Source organism: Stegodyphus dumicola, chromosome 1 (genome assembly GCF_044657685.1).
Source record: "Stegodyphus dumicola isolate Sdum_Otavi_A_Nest chromosome 1, ASM4465768v1".
NCBI lineage: Eukaryota > Metazoa > Arthropoda > Arachnida > Araneae > Eresidae > Stegodyphus > Stegodyphus dumicola.
This window is the reverse complement of record NC_140768.1, coordinates 286,710,934-286,730,754: the sequence shown is the minus strand read 5'-3', so window position 1 is coordinate 286,730,754 and position 19,821 is coordinate 286,710,934. Positions and strand designations below refer to the sequence as shown.

The 19,821-nt window shown below is 34.4% G+C and overlaps 1 protein-coding gene across 1 annotated transcript in view; it reads right to left on the bottom strand.

Moving 5' to 3' along the window:
- Window positions 1-19,821, bottom strand: part of LOC118194050 (nitric oxide synthase, inducible-like) — a 66,730-nt gene that overhangs the window by 12,502 nt on the left and 34,407 nt on the right. Inside the window, exons 10-15 of the mRNA XM_035365237.2 lie at window positions 19,745-19,803; window positions 18,300-18,474; window positions 17,960-18,092; window positions 17,172-17,250; window positions 13,860-14,038; window positions 842-1,005 (exon numbers count right to left, since the gene is read on the bottom strand). Coding sequence (XP_035221128.1) covers window positions 842-1,005; window positions 13,860-14,038; window positions 17,172-17,250; window positions 17,960-18,092; window positions 18,300-18,474; window positions 19,745-19,803 — 789 coding nt within the window. The remainder of the gene's footprint in view (window positions 1-841; window positions 1,006-13,859; window positions 14,039-17,171; window positions 17,251-17,959; window positions 18,093-18,299; window positions 18,475-19,744; window positions 19,804-19,821) is intronic.

The following is a 19,821-nucleotide window of genomic DNA, read 5'->3' as shown; positions in this document are numbered from 1 at the left end:
AACACAAATTTATGAAATATTTATTGACTTAAAGATCACAATATTTATTACACACACACATATATAAGGAGTGTTCAAATAAAAAGGTACGAAACGATGCTGTGGATATATTGAAGTCTATTCACAAGCAACCACCAGAGGCCTGAGCACAACTATCCCACTGTTTCACGAACCGAAGAATTCCCTCGTCCCAGAATTTCTGTAGTTGTGACAGGAGCCAGTTCTCCACTGTGTCCTTCAATTCGTTGTCCGAATTGAAGCGTTTTCGTTTGAGATGCTATTCCTCACCAAGTCGTTTATCTTGTCGATGAGTTCGGATGCGATTACCGTGTTTGCCTGGCCTGGTCTCGGGTCATCACACAAATACTATAGAACTTCACGAAAACTGGCATTCCACTTTCTGACTGACTTGTCAGACACAGTCTCTCTCGTATACGATCACCATCCGGCGATGAATATCGCCGGTTTAAACTCTTCTATAGTCAGAAATCTGATAGCACCTTGCTGCTCCTCCATTGTCGAATTTGGTCATGTGAACGACATGATGTCCTCACACTCACTGCCCCATTAATTGGACGGAACACACAGTTGCCTATTTCTCTCCTGCGCCATGTACGTGCGCCTGCACATGCGCAAAACCACGCTGGACACTACATTCGAGTTTTTAAATAGCTCACTACTTCATGCCAAAGCGGCATATTCAGATTTCAACCGGTTTATTTGTTACGACGTTTCGTACCTTTTCATTTGAACACTCTTTATATTTTTGATAAAGTCTCAGAAAATATGCAGCAAAAAACAAATTTTAGTTAATTCATTAAAAAATCAAACTTTATCTTGCCTCTGATAATCTTTTCAACCTGTATTTATCCCATGGATTACTTGCCATCTCTGCCAAATGGTAAAGTAAACTACTTGTCGGAGGAGTTGTGATGTCTAGATAATTTTTCAAGTATGTTCTTAGACTTGCAGGAGGAAGACGATCAAATAGTTTCCACATACCACCTATAAAAATTTTTGATTATTGATAGATGAGAAAATTTATTTAGGATGAACAGAACTTCCTTCAGACAGTTTTTCCTAATTACCTCTTAAAACGGGACCTTAGTGGTCAAGAATTTTTCTAATTGAGCTGCAAAATTTTTTAATTTAATAAGCAAGAGGAATGTTTAAAAGCTAATGCTAAAAAAGAATCATTTCACACTATAGTTCCTTAGCAGAATTGTAAAATCATGTCGCAATTAGAAGCAATATTAAAGTAATAAAAGCTATCTCGTAAGAACTAAATGTAAAATTTATAAATCGAGATGACTTCAAAATCAAAAATGGGTGATAAAAAATAAAGAAATTTTAACGTACAAAGAATTAAAAAAAAAAAAAAAAACCTCTTGTAAAAATTAAATGCGTTTCAAATACACAGTAAATATGTACACAAAAATATTTGCAATAAATGGTAAATAGCTTAACTCGAGGTTTGAGCCGGATTTATCAAGGGAAAAGCGGCTCAAAACTCGAATCAAATTAATACCTACAACGCGTTTCGTCAAACGATAATAATTGAGCCTCTAAACGTAATTTCACTAACAGAATAATCCAGCTCAATAATCTAAAAAAAAATTAGCAAGTCTCAATTATATCGCTTCTTTTCCCAACGCGCGGTAATATGTCATATATATATTCTCATACATATATATATATGAGAAATGAAAATAAACTAATTTGGAGCTTGAAAATATTTTGGAAAACTTTACTAATTCATTCATTCATTTAATAACTCGCCGGATTTCAGATGATATTTAAGTTCTCAAAACTTAGGTGCAGTTTGCAGTAAAGTTTAGTAATTTTATATTTAAGAGTTAAATTATATCACACAATTAGCTCTCTAAAAATAAGGTAGTCTGGCAGATTACCGTTAGAGCTGCTTGTAGTATGAAATATGAAACGGAGAAAACGTTTTGGCATTTTGTGGCGTTTCATTTAATAACTAACTTTACTAATTCATTCATTCATTTAATAACTCGTCAGATTTCAGATGATATTTAAGTTCACAAAATTTAGGTGCAGTTTGCAGTAAAGTTTAGTAATTTTATATTTAAGAGTTAAATTATATCACACAATTAGCTCTCTAAAAATAAGGTAGTCTGGCAGATAACTGTTAGAGCTGCTTGTAGTATGAAATATGAAACGGAGAAAACGTTTTGGCATTTTGTGGCGTTTCACTATAAACGGCGTTTTACTTTTCAAATTGTTGCCACCAAATATTACAGCCCACATTATATTAAAAAATAACTAATGAAGAATCTGCATGAATGTGCGTATGTTTCTCGCACTGTGAGAAAAAAATGGTACTTAGAGACATAAAATTTTGAGTAAGGCATTATTTCACTCGAACATAGGCATCTGAAGACAAAATTTGAAATTTGGAATTTGTTAAGAAATTCAACGATTTCAAAGCGAGCAATGGCAACACTGTACGAAATAAAAAACATTTTTATCTCCAGCCCGCGAGACTGTGTATCAGAAATTCTAAAGATATGTTCTTTTAAATTATTTTGCGATATTGGAGTTGAATTGAATTTTATGGTTTAAGTGCGAAGAACATGGTATTTAATATATAAAGGTAACACACAAAACATTAAAAAAGCGCCCCTTTGGGCGTAATATTAAATCTGACAAGCTTTCAGATTCTTTTTTTATTTATTTTTTCCTGTTCTATTTTATTTTGCTAGTATTTGCATTCACTGCCATTTGCTAAGTTGTTTTATAAGAATAACATTATGTCTTGATCTGGCCATATATATTTACTACATAAAACTAGTTGTTGGACACATCCATAAGCAACTCTTATTCCTACCTTATCTGCTTTGGCTTTAGCCTGAGATTTTGCATTTGGATGAATCGTCTATTCCTGGGATGTTAGTTGTAATCTCAGACGCTTCCAGTAGAGTAAATGAGTGTTCTTCGTCAAATTTGGGGATGGTGCGGCTATACCTTATGTGCCTCCGGTAATGCACATTGTGCCAGCTTTGCTTCAAAGCTGTATCTATACTTCTGCTTACGGTTACCGAATGAAGGTTTTTCTGTGCTGACGTTTGACCGGTTCCCAAACAACTCCCTATATCGCGTTGTGATCACGTTTCCGACTTTGCATTACTATATAAGGTATATCTCCCGCCTTCTTAGCAAGCCTTCGTGGTGTAGTGGTTTGCACGCGTAATTGAGAGGTCCCCGGTTCGTTTCCCGGCGAAGGCGTTGTTAATTTTTCGCCTTTCCCGCTTCCAAAATACCTAATGTCTCTACAACTATCTGATTCAAATTCGTTCTTTGAGTATCCTACCACTCCCAAGAGTTTGTACACGAGGTAATGAATCACCTTGTATATCCATATGTATTCTTGTGTATTTATATGTATGTATGTGCAGCCGATGGGTTGCTAACACCAGGACAAGGCCTTGAGTCGGTGACATTTTATCATACTGCTACAAATTTATTTCAGTAGTGTCTGAGAGGACAACATCTTTGAATTCCGATGATTTATTTCTGGCAAAAAAGACGATAAAGCAATTTTCCTAACGTGAAAATGACTCAGTTTATGTTCTTCACGAAGACTTATCTTCTTGCACAGTTAGCTCTCATGTGCTTTGCCATGTTCAATTAGCGAAACTACCCAAAAGACATTTAATATTATATTTGAATTCAAAACAAAGAATTTCGGTTTCATTATATTTGAATTAAAGACAAAAAATTTCACTTTCATTATCGATTCGGTATTCCAAAATCATAATATGTCTTCAATTTTATGAAGAAAAGTCAAAGAAAATATGAAAAAAAAAAAAAAAAAAAAAAAAAAAAAACTTTAATTCAACATAACAAATAAAAAATAAACATTCTGTTTCATAGTGCATTCCGATTTAATGGAATACAAAAGCTGAGGAAAATTGTGTAATTCTTTAATCATACATATATACATTGAGCGGACAGAATATTAGAAGGCTCTCTAATTAGCATTAGTTTCGATTGCAAACGATATTCTTTCAGCATAGACTCAACAAGATGCTGATGTGGTTCTTGTAGGCATAATATATTTTCATATATTCTTGAGGACATTGTAGGGTTTATATTTATTTTAACTAACATTTATTTTAAGTTTAAACTATCTTTCCTGTCAAGCCTTACTTTCCCCTGGAACTGCCAATGCCAGAATATGTAAATTTTAGTAGAACGCGCAAGCATTCAAACTATCAGCGGAAGTATTATGATTTAAATAGAGAGGAAACAAGTTCGGTGTGTGTTATTCTTACTTAGCGAGCGCGGAGGTAGTTAGCGAGAATTGAAGAACCCCGCGTTGCGGCCTATGTGCTTGGCGGGAAGTAGTGGTAATCGTTCCAGTGAGCTTCAAGTCTGCTGAATTAGCAGCGGTATTATAAAACGCGGTGAGTTAGTTATTTTAGAGAGCCTCGTAGTTAGAATCTTGTCTTTACTTTCTTTTCAGGTTATTATTTTTATTTGACTGCCAAGTTGGCACAGTCTGTAAGCGTCAAGAGGACGCAATTGTAATTTATTACGTTGAATAAAAAGTGACTTAAACCCTTCACAAGGCTCTATCTTTTATACAAGTTTTCACAGTCACCTCTTGGTTGCGTGCAAGTTGGAGGCGCGCAACGTTATATTGGCGCCCGAACACTTATCGAACTGAAATGGCCGAAAACTGGATGGAAGCCGCTGGACAACACCAAGAAATGACAACTCAGTTAGAAGGATTTGGATTCCTGGTCCAGACTTTGAGAGCATCAATCAAGCCAAACGTCCATTTCGACGGAAAAATTTCGGTGGCGGTATTTCTCGAAGGTCTAGAAAACCACTTTCAGCTCTACCCTGTGCCTGAAAGACAAAAAGTGGCCATCGCCACATCAGCACTAAGAGGACAGGCCGCGCTATGGTGGAAAAACATAGGAAAATTTCTACTAGGTGAATTTGGAAGCCCGACATATACATTTGAAAATTTCAAAAAATCGTTAGTAAAGGCCTTCCCCATAGTGAAAGATCGCGCACGGCTGGAAGCCGAGCTATATAGTTTCTATCAACGGGATACAGCAGAATTGACGGACTTTATTTTACGAAAAATCAAGCTAACGGATATGCTGTACGGAAAAAAACCCGATGCGGAGATAATTGAAATAATATTACCAAGATTGTTACCCGCTGTCCAAGACTACTTTGAAATTAGAAACCCAAGCACATTGCAGGAACTTTTCGAATTGGCGGTGAAGTTTCAAAATCGCAGAATAGCGGAAAAAGCGAGAGGGGAAACATATTCTCAACATACCCGAAGGAAGGAGGAAACCAGAAATGGAAATCGCTCATATGGGGGAAAGAACTATCAAGCTAACGCATCGAAACTCGAAGGTCAAGGCCCAAAAAGAAAATTTGAAAATAAACATCCGCCTACCCAGAAGACACAGATTGAAAGGAAAGCTTTAAACGACTAGAGGGGCCTGTGAAAGGGAGGGTCCAGACCCCGGAAGTTTAAAAAAAACCCTCAAATAGACATTTAAACACGGTCATCGTAAAAAACTCACAGCTACCAATTATACAAGTCCTGGTTGGCGATGTACCAGTAGAAGCCCTCCAGGAGCAGAAGGAAATTTTATGAGTGAAAAGTTCTTCAAAAAAATTTTTTATAGGATACGACTATTTAAAACCAGAAATATGGAAATTATAGCGGCGCAAGGAAAAACATGTCACTGCATCGGGAAATTATCATTAAACTTACAGGTAAAAGAGGAAAATCTCAAAGTATTAATTTTTGTGGTGAAACACCTGCAACACTCTCTTATTTTAGGTATGGACTTTCTAAGGGCCGCGAGGGCCAAATTAAATTTTCAAGATAGTTCCGTGGTGTTGGAGATGGACCAGAGGGTGGTGGAACCTGTGGAGACACCTGAATTGGACCTTAGCCATCTGAATGACCAGGAAAGTAAAGCAATACAGCAAGTGGTGAGTAATTTTTCTCATTTGTTTTCAGAAAAACCAGGAAACTGCCAGATCGTGACTCACAAGATTCAATTAAATGCCGAAAAACCTTGTAGGACTATCGTTATGATAAACAAAAAGACCTAATCATCGAAGAACATATTCAGGAGATGTTAAAGAATAAAATAATAACGCCCATAAATAATGAGTACGCGAGTCCAGTCGTACTATGTAGGAAAAAGAACGAGTTTCCTCCTTCGGATAAAAAGGGCTTGGAGGTTTGCTATCGATTACAGAAAATTAAATAGCATTACTAAATTTCCAGTTTACCCTTTGCCGGTTATAGACGAGATCATTAGACAGATCAAATCGACAAGATATATGTCTACTTTGGACTTAACGTCTGGCTACTATCAAATAGCTATGAGACCCGAAGATATACACAAAACCGCGTTTATAACAAAATCGGGCACTTATGCATTTTTACGCATGCCCTTTGGGTTGTGTGGGGCCCCATCAACATTCCAGAGAGCTATGGACATTGTTCTAAAGCCTGTCCTAGGAAAATCAACTTTAATTTATCTAGATGATATAATTATAACGAGTAGTACGTTGGAACAACACATTAATGACCTCGAACAAGTTTTTAAATTATTAAAAGAGGCCGGTCTTACAATTAACGCCTCAAAATGCAAGTTCGCAACTAAAGAACTTAAATATCTCGGTTATAAAATTTCGCAAAAGGGTATAGAAACGCAAGATTCAAAAATAAAAGCTATTAAGAATTTCCCACCGCCCAACACCGCCAAGAAACTTTCATCTTTCCTTGGATTATGTTCTTACTATCGATCTTTCATAAAAGATTTCGCTAATATTGTTGAACCACTCTTAGTAATCAAAAGAAAAAAGAGTAAATTTACGTGGACAGCGGAAGCTAACACAGCTTTTGAAAGATTAAAAGAAGCGCTTATTAATGCCCCTGTTTTAAAATTCCCTGAGGGGGACGAAAACCTGGAAATTGCAGCAGATGCGTCAGACTATGCGGTGGGTGCGGTTCTTATGCAAAATAACCATCCGCTGGCATTTTTTAGTAAAACGTTGAATCAGACACAAAGGAATTATACAGCTACAGAAAGAGAAACATTAGCCGTATTAATGGCTGTACACAAATTTCGAGTTTATTTCGGCAAATCGCCAGTAACAGTCTTTTCGGATCATGCGGCTGTTGGTCGACTTTACTCGGGAAAAAACCTAACGCCCAGGTTAATAAGATGGGCTTTAAAACTCCAAGAATATAATATCACAATAAAATATAAACCGGGTAAGGAAAACAATGCAGCTGACGCACTTTCTCGTATAAAACTGGACGACGAAGGAAATGAACTTAAATGCGCTGTGTTGACTTCAAAAATTTTAGATTCTAGAGATACGGTTATTACTGAACTGAAAGCTGATCCTGAATTTGGAAATATCTATGCTTATTTGAAAGACCCCGAAAGCTTTGAGCATACAGATATCGATGCGATAAGAAATAGAGCAAAAAACTATGAAATAATAGATAATTTATTATTCTATACGAAAACAACAAACGAAAATCTTGAGTATAAGCCAGTCATCCCAGCCTCGCTTCGATTAAGCATTTTGAAGGAGTTGCACGAAAAAAAAAAAAAAAAACAGCGGGCCACCTAGGGGTCAGAAAGACTTTAAAAAGGGTACGCGAGGCGGTATATTTCCCGCAATTATACAAAATAGTAACGGCGTATGTCAGGTCCTGCAATCAATGTCAGTTAATAAATGATATTAATTACAGCCCGGCCGGGTACTTAAATAGCATTCGCGCTACATTTCCGAATGAAATTTTAGGCATAGATCTCCTTGGTCCCTTCCCCCAGAGCGAGTTAAATAAAAATCGTTTTCTTTTAGTAATAGTAGATCATTTTTCAAAATGGATAGAAATTGTTCCACTTAAACGCGCGTCAGCCAAAACAGTCGCAGATGCATTCTTACACAGATACATTTTAAAATACGGTGCACCGATAAAAGTCATTAGCGATAACGGAAAACAATTCATTAGTCAAATATTCGAAAACATATGCAATGGACTTGGCATACGCCATATCAAAATGGTTCCGTATAGACCACAGGCTAACATAGCAGAAAGAGTTAATAAAAACATAGTAAAAATAATTCGCAGTTACGTGAGCACACATCACAAGCGCTGGGATAACATAAATGAATTAGCTTATGCTACATAAATGAATTAGCTTATGCTTTAAGAACGGCACATCATGATACTACGGGAAAAACTCCAGCATAATTATTTTTAGGCAGAAAGTTAATTACGCCTTTAGATCTTTAGATAAATTATTCTTTGTGCAACAAAGAGAGCAGGAGTTTAAACAACAAGATGTGCAAAAGTTGATTGATCAGGCGCTTAAAACCTCGGATACGGCAAGAAATAGGCAGAAACTTTATTATGATAGAAAACGCCGGGAAGCAGATTTTAAAGTTGGGGATAAAGTATTGAAGCGGAAATTTTCTTTATCAAGTGCCCCAGACAATTTTATGGCAAAGCTAGCTCCAAAGTTTGAAGGCCCCTATGTAATTCAGGAAATCAAAGGGGTAGTATTATATCTTAAGAACGACAGAGGGGAAATCTATAAAGCAAGTCCCGACCTGGTGAAAAAATACTATAATCCAAATGATTTTGAAATCCTTAAAAGTTTCTTGCAGGACTCAAGTCTAAACGAAATAGAAGGGCCAGAGACTACAACAACTATTCCACCACCCAAGAAACAGAGAACTGAAGAGAGACCTAGCACTTATACAACCCGGACGTCGGTATCAAAAAGAAAAAATGATTTTCAAACTCCGGCGTTTAAGAAAAACAAAAATACAGATGAACCGGGTAAAGAAACCGTGGTAAAGAGAAAAACACCACCTACAAAGGATGGCAGGAGAAATTACACATCAAGGAGAACGCGCACACGGCCACAGAGTCAGGTGCCAGCAAGGCCGCCGTTCCGGAAACTGAAACGCCAACAGGAGGCACAAAAATACGAGGAACAGAAGAAATTCAAGAAGGACTCCAGACCGGAGGACGTCAAGACCAGCCGTCCCAGGCAGAAACGGAAAGGCCAACAACCAGACGATTACTCCGTCAAGAGGCCAGCATGTAGAGGACGCAAAAGAAAGAGCAACGTGGACGACACTCGGAGATCAATAAGGAGAAGATTGACATCCATGAAACTTGGGATCAATTTTGCCAAAAACGGATGACGGAGTTTCAAGCATCGAAAACTCAAAGATAAGTTAAAACCTTCTATAAATATTTTTTCTCTTTTGTTCCGAAATGTTATGCATAAGTACGAAGTTCTATGTTTTGACGAAAGTCAATATGTCTCGGTTGAGACTTAGTTTTGTTTTACTTTATTTAGCTAAGGCAAAAGTATTATTTTCTTTAAGTGTAAAAGCTAAAAACAAGCATTTTCTGTTGGTCGAAAGACTAATTCTGTTATGTTAAAGCCAAAATTTGGCCGAAGAAGATAAAAATAACTTCGTATTCTCGTATTAATAAGAATTTTACTTTCAGTGCCGCCAGCTTGGCGAAGAATGAGTAAAGTAAAAATTTATTTTCTCTTATTCATTTTATGGTAAATTGTAAAAAGCATATGTATTAAACTTTTGTAAATGTATGTAAATACTTGAATGGTATGTAAAAGTAGAATTTAGTCTAGAAGCATAAAATTGTAGATGCTAAAAGTGAATGCTTAAAAGCAATGAAGTCAAAATTTAAGTAGTAAATTGTAGATAAAGTCATGCTTTAGAGCGAAAGCCTGCATGTTTAAAGATGAATGAAGGGGAAGTTAGAATGAATGTGTTTTGTAGGGTTCTCCACCTACATTTGAATTTTTAAGACTATTAAAGTAGCTCATTGAGTTGTAGAATGTCGAGTAAGGTGTGTCTATTTGGTCGTTGAATTCTAACAAATCATGGTGGTTAGGGGAAGTGTTGTAAGACTAAAACACGAATATTCCCGTTTGACACCACACACGGTGGAGAGCCAGGGTAAAGTTAAATTAATGCTTGAAAAATTGAATGAATGTGAAGTAAGCAATAACTAAGAAAAACGAATCGTTTAAAAACAAAAATTTATTGCGTCAAGAAAGTGTAAATTATAATGTATGTAGAAAGATACTGATACTTATTCCTTCCAGATGCTGGAAGGAAAGACCAAGATTGATTGATGAAGTCCAGGAAAGGTTGCTGTAAGAAGACAGCTTTGTAACGATCAACAGAATTTTAGGATACAAATGGTTACATAAGATATTTTTTTTTTGTGTAAACGAGGTTCTCGCCAATTAGTTCAGAATTAGATAAACTTACAACAGGTCGTTTGTAGGACCTGCTTCCAAGTTTTCCAAATTCTGGCAGCGGCAAATGTAGGGTTTATATTTATTTTAACTAACATTTATTTTAAGTTTAAACTATCTTTCCTGTCAAGCCTTACTTTCCCCTGGAACTGCCAATGCCAGAATATGTAAATTTTAGTAGAACGCGCAAGCATTCAAATTATCAGCGGAAGTATTATGATTTAAATAGAGAGGAAACAAGTTCGGTGTGTGTTATTCTTACTTAGCGAGCGCGGAGGTAGTTAGCGAGAATTGAAGAACCCCGCGTTGCGGCCTATGTGCTTGGCGGGAAGTAGCGGTAATCGTTCCAGTGAGCTTCAAGTCTGCTGAATTAGCAGCGGTATTATAAAACGCGGTGAGTTAGTTATTTTAGAGAGCCTCGTAGTTAGAATCTTGTCTTTACTTTCTTTTCAGGTTATTATTTTTATTTGACTGCCAAGTTGGCACAGTCTGTAAGCGTCAAGAGGACGCAATTGTAATTTATTACGTTGAATAAAAAGGGACTTAAACCCTTCACAAGGCTCTATCTTTTATACAAGTTTTCACAGTCACCTCTTGGTTGCGTGCAAGTTGGAGGCGCGCAACGTTATAACATGATGACAGTTCTAATTTTGTTCAGCTTGGATAGTGGCATTTCCAATCTTTAAAGCGATCTTTTTCTGTATAGTTTCTCGAATTTTGAATAGGACTCAAGTTAGAGGATTGAGCTGACCAAGGAAATGATTTGTACGGAGAATCATGCTTCCCAAACAAACCTGAATCTTTCAGTAGAACAAAGCATGCCTTGTTCTACTGAAAATCAGCATTTGTATCAGGGAACATCCCAACCATAAATTAGTGGACGTGATTGACAACAATATTGGCTTAATCTATGGTTCTAAATGTTGTCTTCCAACACATCAAGGGAGGCATTGTATTCCAGGAAAATATTTCCTTAAATCCAAAGATACCAACCTGAAGAATTGTCATTAGGCAAGAGGTGTTGTAAGAATTATGTTAATTTTATTAATTTACCCCTTCCGGCCAGACCGTAGTTTTAGAATCACAGCTGAATACATAATGAGGAAGAGCGGTATTTAACCGGAAGTTCTTCGGTCTTAGTGAGAGAGATACCAAGTATTCTGGTATCTCTCTCACTAAGACCGAAGGCTGCAAGCGTCCGCCGTTTTAGACTACTCTCGTAAGTAGTAAGCTATTATTACGCTCGGCCGTAATTTAGGCCCTTGATAGCTTCATAGTTTATTAACGTTAAGGGACCAACTCTGTTAGAATCTTGATAGCTTCGGCTGTATCTCTTTAGTTAAGGTTAGTTTTGTTTAATTCTTAGTCTCTTAAGTTCAAGCCCAAGTGTCGCTTTATTGTACACTCCAAGACGGAGTTTTGTTAAACTTTAGTTGGAATAATAAAGGGTTAGTTTACTCTTCCATCTTGTTGTTTCCTGTCACACGAACTCAGGCGATTATTTGCTTATCAGTGCTTAAGATTCTTCACTTCCAACAGTGACTTAGAATTACAAAGTGAGGAACTCTACAGTGTCTATAAATCTATATCTATATGTCTATTCGTTCTATGTGCACCGTACTCTGATACTGCCAATAGCATAATGGAGTCCTGAGATTCATCGGAGCAAGCAATTTTTTTAATCATCAGGGGTGCAATTTCGGTGCTTCTGGAGCGCACAGTAATCGTGATTTCTGCTTATCAATGACGACACAGGCATACTTGGCGATCTCTCGTTATTGAAACCTTTTCTTTGCAAAGTCCATTGTGTTGTGCGTTCGGATATGTTTTGTGATAAACCTGAATTGCATTGAACTGCAATAGGACGTGTTTTTGGTCTTCTATTGCCGCGAATTGTTCCTGCCAGGCATTCATCAGCATTTATTAGTATTGTCTTTACTGCCTGAAATGTTTTTGTTCTACTTCCACAACCAAGATACTGTTGCACAAGAAAAGCCTAGAGGATTAGCCCTTTCAAAGATGTTGAAAGCGAGTATTCTTGCATCCACAGTCATGCCTCGTTCGAGACCATTTAAATCTCTCGATTTGACCGTTTTCACGCTAAATATAGTAATAACGTTTTCTTTTCAAAAATACCATGACTTGACTATTATATCACCGTATATCAATAGCAGGCTGGTATACTGTAAATGCTTTATTTTATTCTAACCGGTTATTTTTAGTTTGACTTTCCTTTCCCTCCTGATTTCAGTTTCTTACCGAAATGTAAATTTTGTATGCAAAATCTAAGTATGTTCAGAAGCAGTATTTAAGCTGCGGTTTCAAAACTTCGTTAGGAGTAGAAGCGGAGTTAGTTCTGAGTCTATGCTGTGAATTTGAAATAGCTCTCGGGTTAGTATTAGTCACCCTCTTCAGATTATATTGAGATTCTAGACTCCGCTTTGCTCTGTGCAGTCGATTTAGGCGTAATGGCAAACAGCACATTGAGTTGATCAATGTTAACGAATTTCGCTTAGTGCGCATGCTCAGTGGTGTACCGTTGCCGTGAGAGGAAATACTGGCGACTAAGGGAGGAAACCCTACACAAGCCTGTTAGTCATGCTGGTTTTACTGTTTTACAATTGCAGTACTACGGAAATATGTGTGTGCTTATTGCATGTGCTGCTGTTTCATTTCGCTCTGTTTTAATTCGTTCATAAACATTTAATTTAACATCAGTTATTTGACTTTAATTCAGTAATTTAAACTGGATTTATTCCTTAATTTTTGACAGTATATATGAAAGGAACGTATAGTAAATGCTCAGTTGCTTTTATTCCTCAGAAGTATAATCAATAAGCATTCAGCTAATATATCTTGTAATGTTTCCTGTTTTGAAATCCTTCTTAAACGAAAATGTGCATAGTTTGCAGTCGATAATTATAATCAAAGTAACTACGCAACTTACAATCTAACAAATTTTAAACCCCCGAACTGTTTACGCGTAGATAAGACAATATCAACCATATATCGTGTTTACCGTCTTTTAAAATTGCGCTAAAGTTGTAATTGCGCCAAATTCTATTCTGGGCATGCGCAGTTAGCGAAATTCTTTTAACATTTATCAACTCAATGTGCGGTTTGCCATTTCGTGTCGATTTAGCGGTTGAGATAAATAAGGAGCCAGTCGTTTAAGTTATCTCAATTCATTGTGATTTTACATTTTTATTTTCTGTGCAAATTATTTATTCACAAGTGGTGGTGAATTGTGAGCCCCGAGTGAGTTCATCTTGTTACGTTAGTTCAATTAAAAAGGTTATTTAAACTTTCTTCTGTAGTATCTGTTCTTCAAATACAGAGCGAGTATTCGCTACTTCGTCTTCAGTATAGAGTCTATAATTTATGCTCTCAAAAGGACATAGATTCTATAATACTATGTTAAAAAAGTGGGTGTCTAATATTTTGGCCACTCAGTGTATGTTTCATAATCTCATCAGAGAAATACAAGGTTGTAGAGAAAGTATCTGGTCTCACCTTGGAAAGATTCAAGCTGTATTACATCATCACAGTTTATTTCGGATTTTTTAATCCTTCTCAGAACAGCATTTACTACAGCCGATGGGTTGGTTGGAAATATCGCTATGTGATCTCCGGGTTCATAATTTAGCATCGTAGGATCGCTAGCTTCAAGACGGATTAGCAACGTCTGCCGGCTGAAATAGCAACAATAATAATAATAAAAACAGTGTTATTTGCTTTTATTGAATGAATGCTAAATATTGCTCTACAAATTCCAATAATTAACGGAAGAATGTATGAATAATTATTGAAATTTGCTTATACGATTCTACTTTAAGAAAGAAATACTTAATAATTTACTAGCCCAAAGGGACAATTTTCCCAGAAGGGTTACTAATTTCGTTTTAACATTTTGTTTTGGTTCACTATAAACGGCTTTTCACTTTTCAGATTGTTGCCGCCAAATATTAGAACTTATATTTAAAGAAACATTATATTTAAATAAATTAAATAATGAAGAAGCTGCATGAATGTATGTATGTTTTGTGCATTGTGAAAAAACAACGGTATCTAGAAACATAAAATTTTGAATAACGTAGTCCTACACCGAATATGGGCATCTGGAAGCCCGAATTTGGAATTTGTTTTATTATCTATTTCATATTTTGTAAAACTGTAACGAATTCTTGATTAGGAAACTCAACGATTTTCAAAACAAGCAATGGCAACACTGTACAGGAAAAAAAAAAAAAAAAAAAAAAAAAAAAAAGATTTGCAGCGTGCGAGACTGTGTATCGGAAATTCTAAAGATATGCTCAATTTATAATTATTTTGCGGTATTGCTGTTGAACTGAATTTTATGGTTTAAGTGCGAAGAACATGATATTTAATAAATAAAGGTAACAAACAAAACGTTAAAAAACGCCCCTTTGAGAGTACTGTAAAATCTGAAAGATTTCAGATTTTTTTTTAAATTTTAGAGGCAATCGTACTTATTTACTTCAAGTTAAGTAGATAAAAATTACTAAGTTTTATACTGTACAATAAACGAACAACGTACCAAAATTCCAGTGAACGAATGAAAATTTTCCTGTCGTTTACAGTGTTGCCACACATATAAAAACAAAAGTAGAGAAATTATGAAGTACAATTTTTGAACTAAATATTATGTCTTTGCGGAAAGTGCATTTACGCCTCCACCACTTTCAAAGAAATTACATTTGCAATTTCATTGCTTATGTAAATCTGTATTGACAAAATAATGAAAATTCTGAAGGATTTTTTGGGGAGCTATTTATAGACAAAAAGCTCATAGCAGACTGCATTAATTATTATCCTTAACTAAAATTTCTCAAAAATTAACTTCTCCATTTAAAAAAAGCTTATATCTAGGTATATGATGTCAAAAATCACAAATGTTCGCATTCTCATACAATGATTATTTACACGACGAATGATTGTTTGATGAAAAACTGATGTCAACAACAACACACCAAAGCCTTAGAGTAAGAACTGAAAATTTGTTCGATAGATGTTATTTGCTTTTTTATTGATTAGAGCTCATGTGAAAATAAATTCCGAAAAAAAAAAAAAAAAAAAAAAAAAAAAAAAAAAAAAAAAAAACAGTCTAAGTCTTACAATCGCATTTAAAATCTAAAGGAAATTTTAAATGCGATCTTCGCGGCAAGGCAAAAATGCATAAAATCCTTCAAATATCTTCATTAAAAATTGAAAAATATAGTAAAACGTAAAACACCAAAATGCAGTCAATACAGTTAAAAAACACTTTTTACATTTAAAATGAGAGTTTTTATGCATAAGGAAGCAATTCGGCCAGCGGGCAAGAGGCAGATTTTTTGGCGCAAAATACTGAAAGTTTACTTTTGGTCCCACTTGGCATAAAGACATTGAAGGTGCAGAAATTGACTTAATTCACTTTCCTGCTAAGTTTCAAATGTAAACAAATATGGGTGTTAGGGTAAAAAAAATTAGGCTTAGCCGCACTTAAAGAACATTTAAATTGTTGATAATTTGATAATTTTACAACTATTGTATGCATATTAAATAAGGCGTAAAATCCTTAACCGGAAGATAAGAAAAACACAATTCAATCATTTTGAAAGCAAAAAATGCACAATTTACCAACATAATATAAGAATGGAGAAAAAAAAAAAAAAAAAAAAAAAAAAACCCAGCTCACGGAGCTGAGTAACAGAGTGGGTACAAATATATATATATATATATATATATATATATATATATTTGCATACCTTTGGGTGGCCATTTGCTACCAAAAACGGAGGTGCATTAACTACATGTTATAGCAGTCCTATGTGCAAAATTTCGTTCTGAGGTTTTAATTATGCGAAATACATACATATGTACGTACAGACGTCACAAAAACTCTCTTCTGAATCCATTTTAAATCAATTTCAGAATCCGTTTGAAAAATGAGTCCTTTATCCTGTCTTTACGTACAGATGTCACGCAAAAATATCGTTAAATTGCATTCGATAGCGGTCAAAATGGATATTTTCGCTAAAATATGATACCCGGAATTTTTTGTGATTACAATACATTCTTTACTTCGCACAAGAACGTAAAAATCGTCTTAAACTTTTGAAAAATATACTTTGGAAAACATTGACATTTGAATTTCGTTACATACTTACAGAAATTTATTTAATGATTTTATTTACCTTTCACAGTTATTTATTTTTTAGTATTGTCAATTCAATATCACAGCTATTAATGCACAATCATCTTTAATTTTATATAATATAAATATTAAAATAAATTCGATGATTTTATTTAATTGTTGACTATTTAAGGAATAATACTGTACAAAAAACTAAATTTATAATTAGTGTGCATGTGAAACACATTTTAAAGCATCTCCACATTTTTCGATTTATAATCAATTAATTGAATCATTATTAAGTAATTCAATTGATTAAATATCAAAATCATGATGTTCTATAATGCTTTAAACATTTTTAAGGGCAGATTGAGTCGTGTGTTTATTCTTAACAGTTTATATATTTAATTAAAATATTATATTCTAATTCCAAGAAGAAGACGCGCGCTTGAAATTGTGGCATTTTATCAAAACAAGTTAACGGAAGATTTACTACAAACAAGAATTAAGTTGAAATTCATTACCTGCATTTATTACATTTTAGCATTATAAGAATAAACTTTCGAAATCTCTCGAATTTAGAATTTGCTGAAGGCTTTAGATATCTAGTATAAGATTTTGTAATTAATATTATTAAACTTTTATTCTATGAGGCGTAAAACATACAAAATATTATTAAAAACACTTACTCAGAATAGGATGCTTGAAGTTTCGTTTTTGACAAGATTTTCATCGGAAACACTTTCTTATTATGCAGTTTGGCCAGTTCTGCAGAGAAAAATGTAATACTAAGTTCAAAATTATAGCTCGAAAGTAAATTTAATGTTTTTTTACTCAGAAAATGGAAGATAGTTTTAATTATATAACAATTTCAATAATGAAAGTTTTCAAATGAATTCAGTATTGAAATTCTTGAATAACCTAAAAAGAAAAGATAAATACCGAATAAATAATTAAATACAAAAATCAGTTTCAGTAATTTAAAATAATTCGGCATTTCAAGTGGTAACTTATTTAGAATATACTGGATTTAACAAAATTTATGTTTTTAAGGGAATTATAATTTAAAAAAATCTGTAGTGTTTCGATAAATTTTTATGAAGTCAGGCGCTGCGTTTTTGAACTTTATTTTTCATGAATGATTAGTTAACTTGAATTCTTAATTACATATTCCTTAAAATACTTCTTACGATATTGTGAAGTGTCTCGTGGTTTAACTAAATTTTTATTATTAAAACATTTCTGAAAAATGTACTTTTTTTGTTTTGCAAAATGTGCAGTAAGATTTATAGAATGGTTTAAATTTAGCTTTGAATTTTGCCAAAAAGCTTTTAATCTGTTGAAAAGAGTCAAAAAGGGATAAAGATGTTGGGGCAACCCTGCTTTATATTTATTCTGCTTTATATTACAACTTTTCCAGTAATTTTTCATATAATTTCACTTCCGTTCTTACAATCTCATCTTCCTGTTTCCTTACCTGCTATTATGTTCCGCTCTTTATTTTCCGCATTCTCGAAGCGGAAATGGTCTTTCTTCCACGTACTGCTAACATTCATGTCTGGGATCAATAGTTCATCAACTGATTCCAAACGGAAATCCTGGCACGAAGTCTGAAAGTAAAATATATTTACATTAAAATTTAGTTAATCCTTATTCACACACTGAAGTTTTAATTGTGACTTGTTAAATATAAAATTTTACGATGATAATACGTATGTTTGAAAAGTCAAGTTCTGAAATGTCATTTGGTCATTTAATTAAAGTAACTCTGATTAATTAAACCACATGGTATGAAAAAGTAAAACGATAAATCATACTTTATAAAGGTCTGGTAGCCATTTGTTGAAAGTATGTTCTTGACCTCGAAGTTCATCACTTAATTCGATTGGCATTAGCCTCTCCCCACCAATTTCAGCTAAAATTTGATCAACATCCTTTCCAAATTTACAGAAATGTGGGTAGTGACTTGATCCCAAGGCAAACACGGCATACCTAATAATATAACGAATTATTCAATATTAATATATAAATAACTACGTACCCTGTAACAAAACTGTGATAATTAAGTTATAAAAGTGGAAACATGTGTTGCCGAGAAAGCAGTTATTGGGTGCAAAAGGAGGATAAAAATTAAAAGGGAAATATTTATGAAATAATTCATCGTAGGATGCAAGTGTGACAAGTAATTTCCAAATGGATTTCGGAAATCTTTGAAGTATTTTTTAAGAAACCACATATATCTGTATAAAATTATTAAGTATTATATATTTATTACGAAATAAATATAAAATATTTATTGTTATTTTTGTTACTATTTCTAAGTTTTTTTTTCCGTTTTTTTTTCTTCTTTCTCTCTCTCTTTTTCTCCTCCACAGTGATAGTGTATGTACACTGGCAGGGTACATACACTAAATTTGAAATCGTTTTGAAAACATTCGTTTTGCTTTAACTTTGGTGTATTCTTTGCCATGTAACAAGCAATATGATTATCAAACAATTGAAATGTCATAAATTGGGTCAATAAATATGCATATAATTTCTTTGGCGATATATGAAAATCTTATATCTAGGCCTAGGCCCTATGCCAGTGGCATTATGCGATAAGTAAGTAAGTAAGTGAAACGTTCCAGAACAGACTAAACATTTACTTAAATTACATAATATCATTTTTTTTTTCGATTATGGAAGAAAGTAATATTGTAGTCGCGTGCCGGCTGATGAGTCTCAGCATGCTGACTGTGGCACGCGTGCCATAGGTTCGCCATCATTGGCATAAGCAGAACTTGGTTGCTAGGCAAGTAGATCTTGCTACGTCACAAAAACCGGTATAAAGATTTTGATCAAATGTTGTAAATTTACGTCAAGATGATATAAGAACCTACGCAGTAAATAGCGTGCTGAAGATTTATTGACGCATTCAAATGCATGCGCAAATTTACCTTTCTCGACTGACTGTTCGACAGTTCAGTTCAGTTGACGATGAATGAGGGCACTTAGTCTTGAGCTAATGATTTTTACGCCTTATGACTGTGACAATTGTGGTTTTTAAGTCTTTGTGTGAACCCTGCCTAAGCGGCTGAAATAAAAAGTTGTATTGTATCCTACAGTATTTAACATAATATGCCTTTTCGACGAACAAGCAGTTTACATATAGTTTATTGATATGAAATGCGAAATATTTAAAGACTCTCAAGTTCTATAATTTCATTGTTTAGTTTACTGTCTGTCTGATTTATCAAAGAGGAAAAGAATAAAACCTTACTTTAGATTTTTAAACTTTATTTTTCTTTCTTTCAGTTTCTTCAGTGTATCCCAAAATACCTAAAAAAATTATTTATG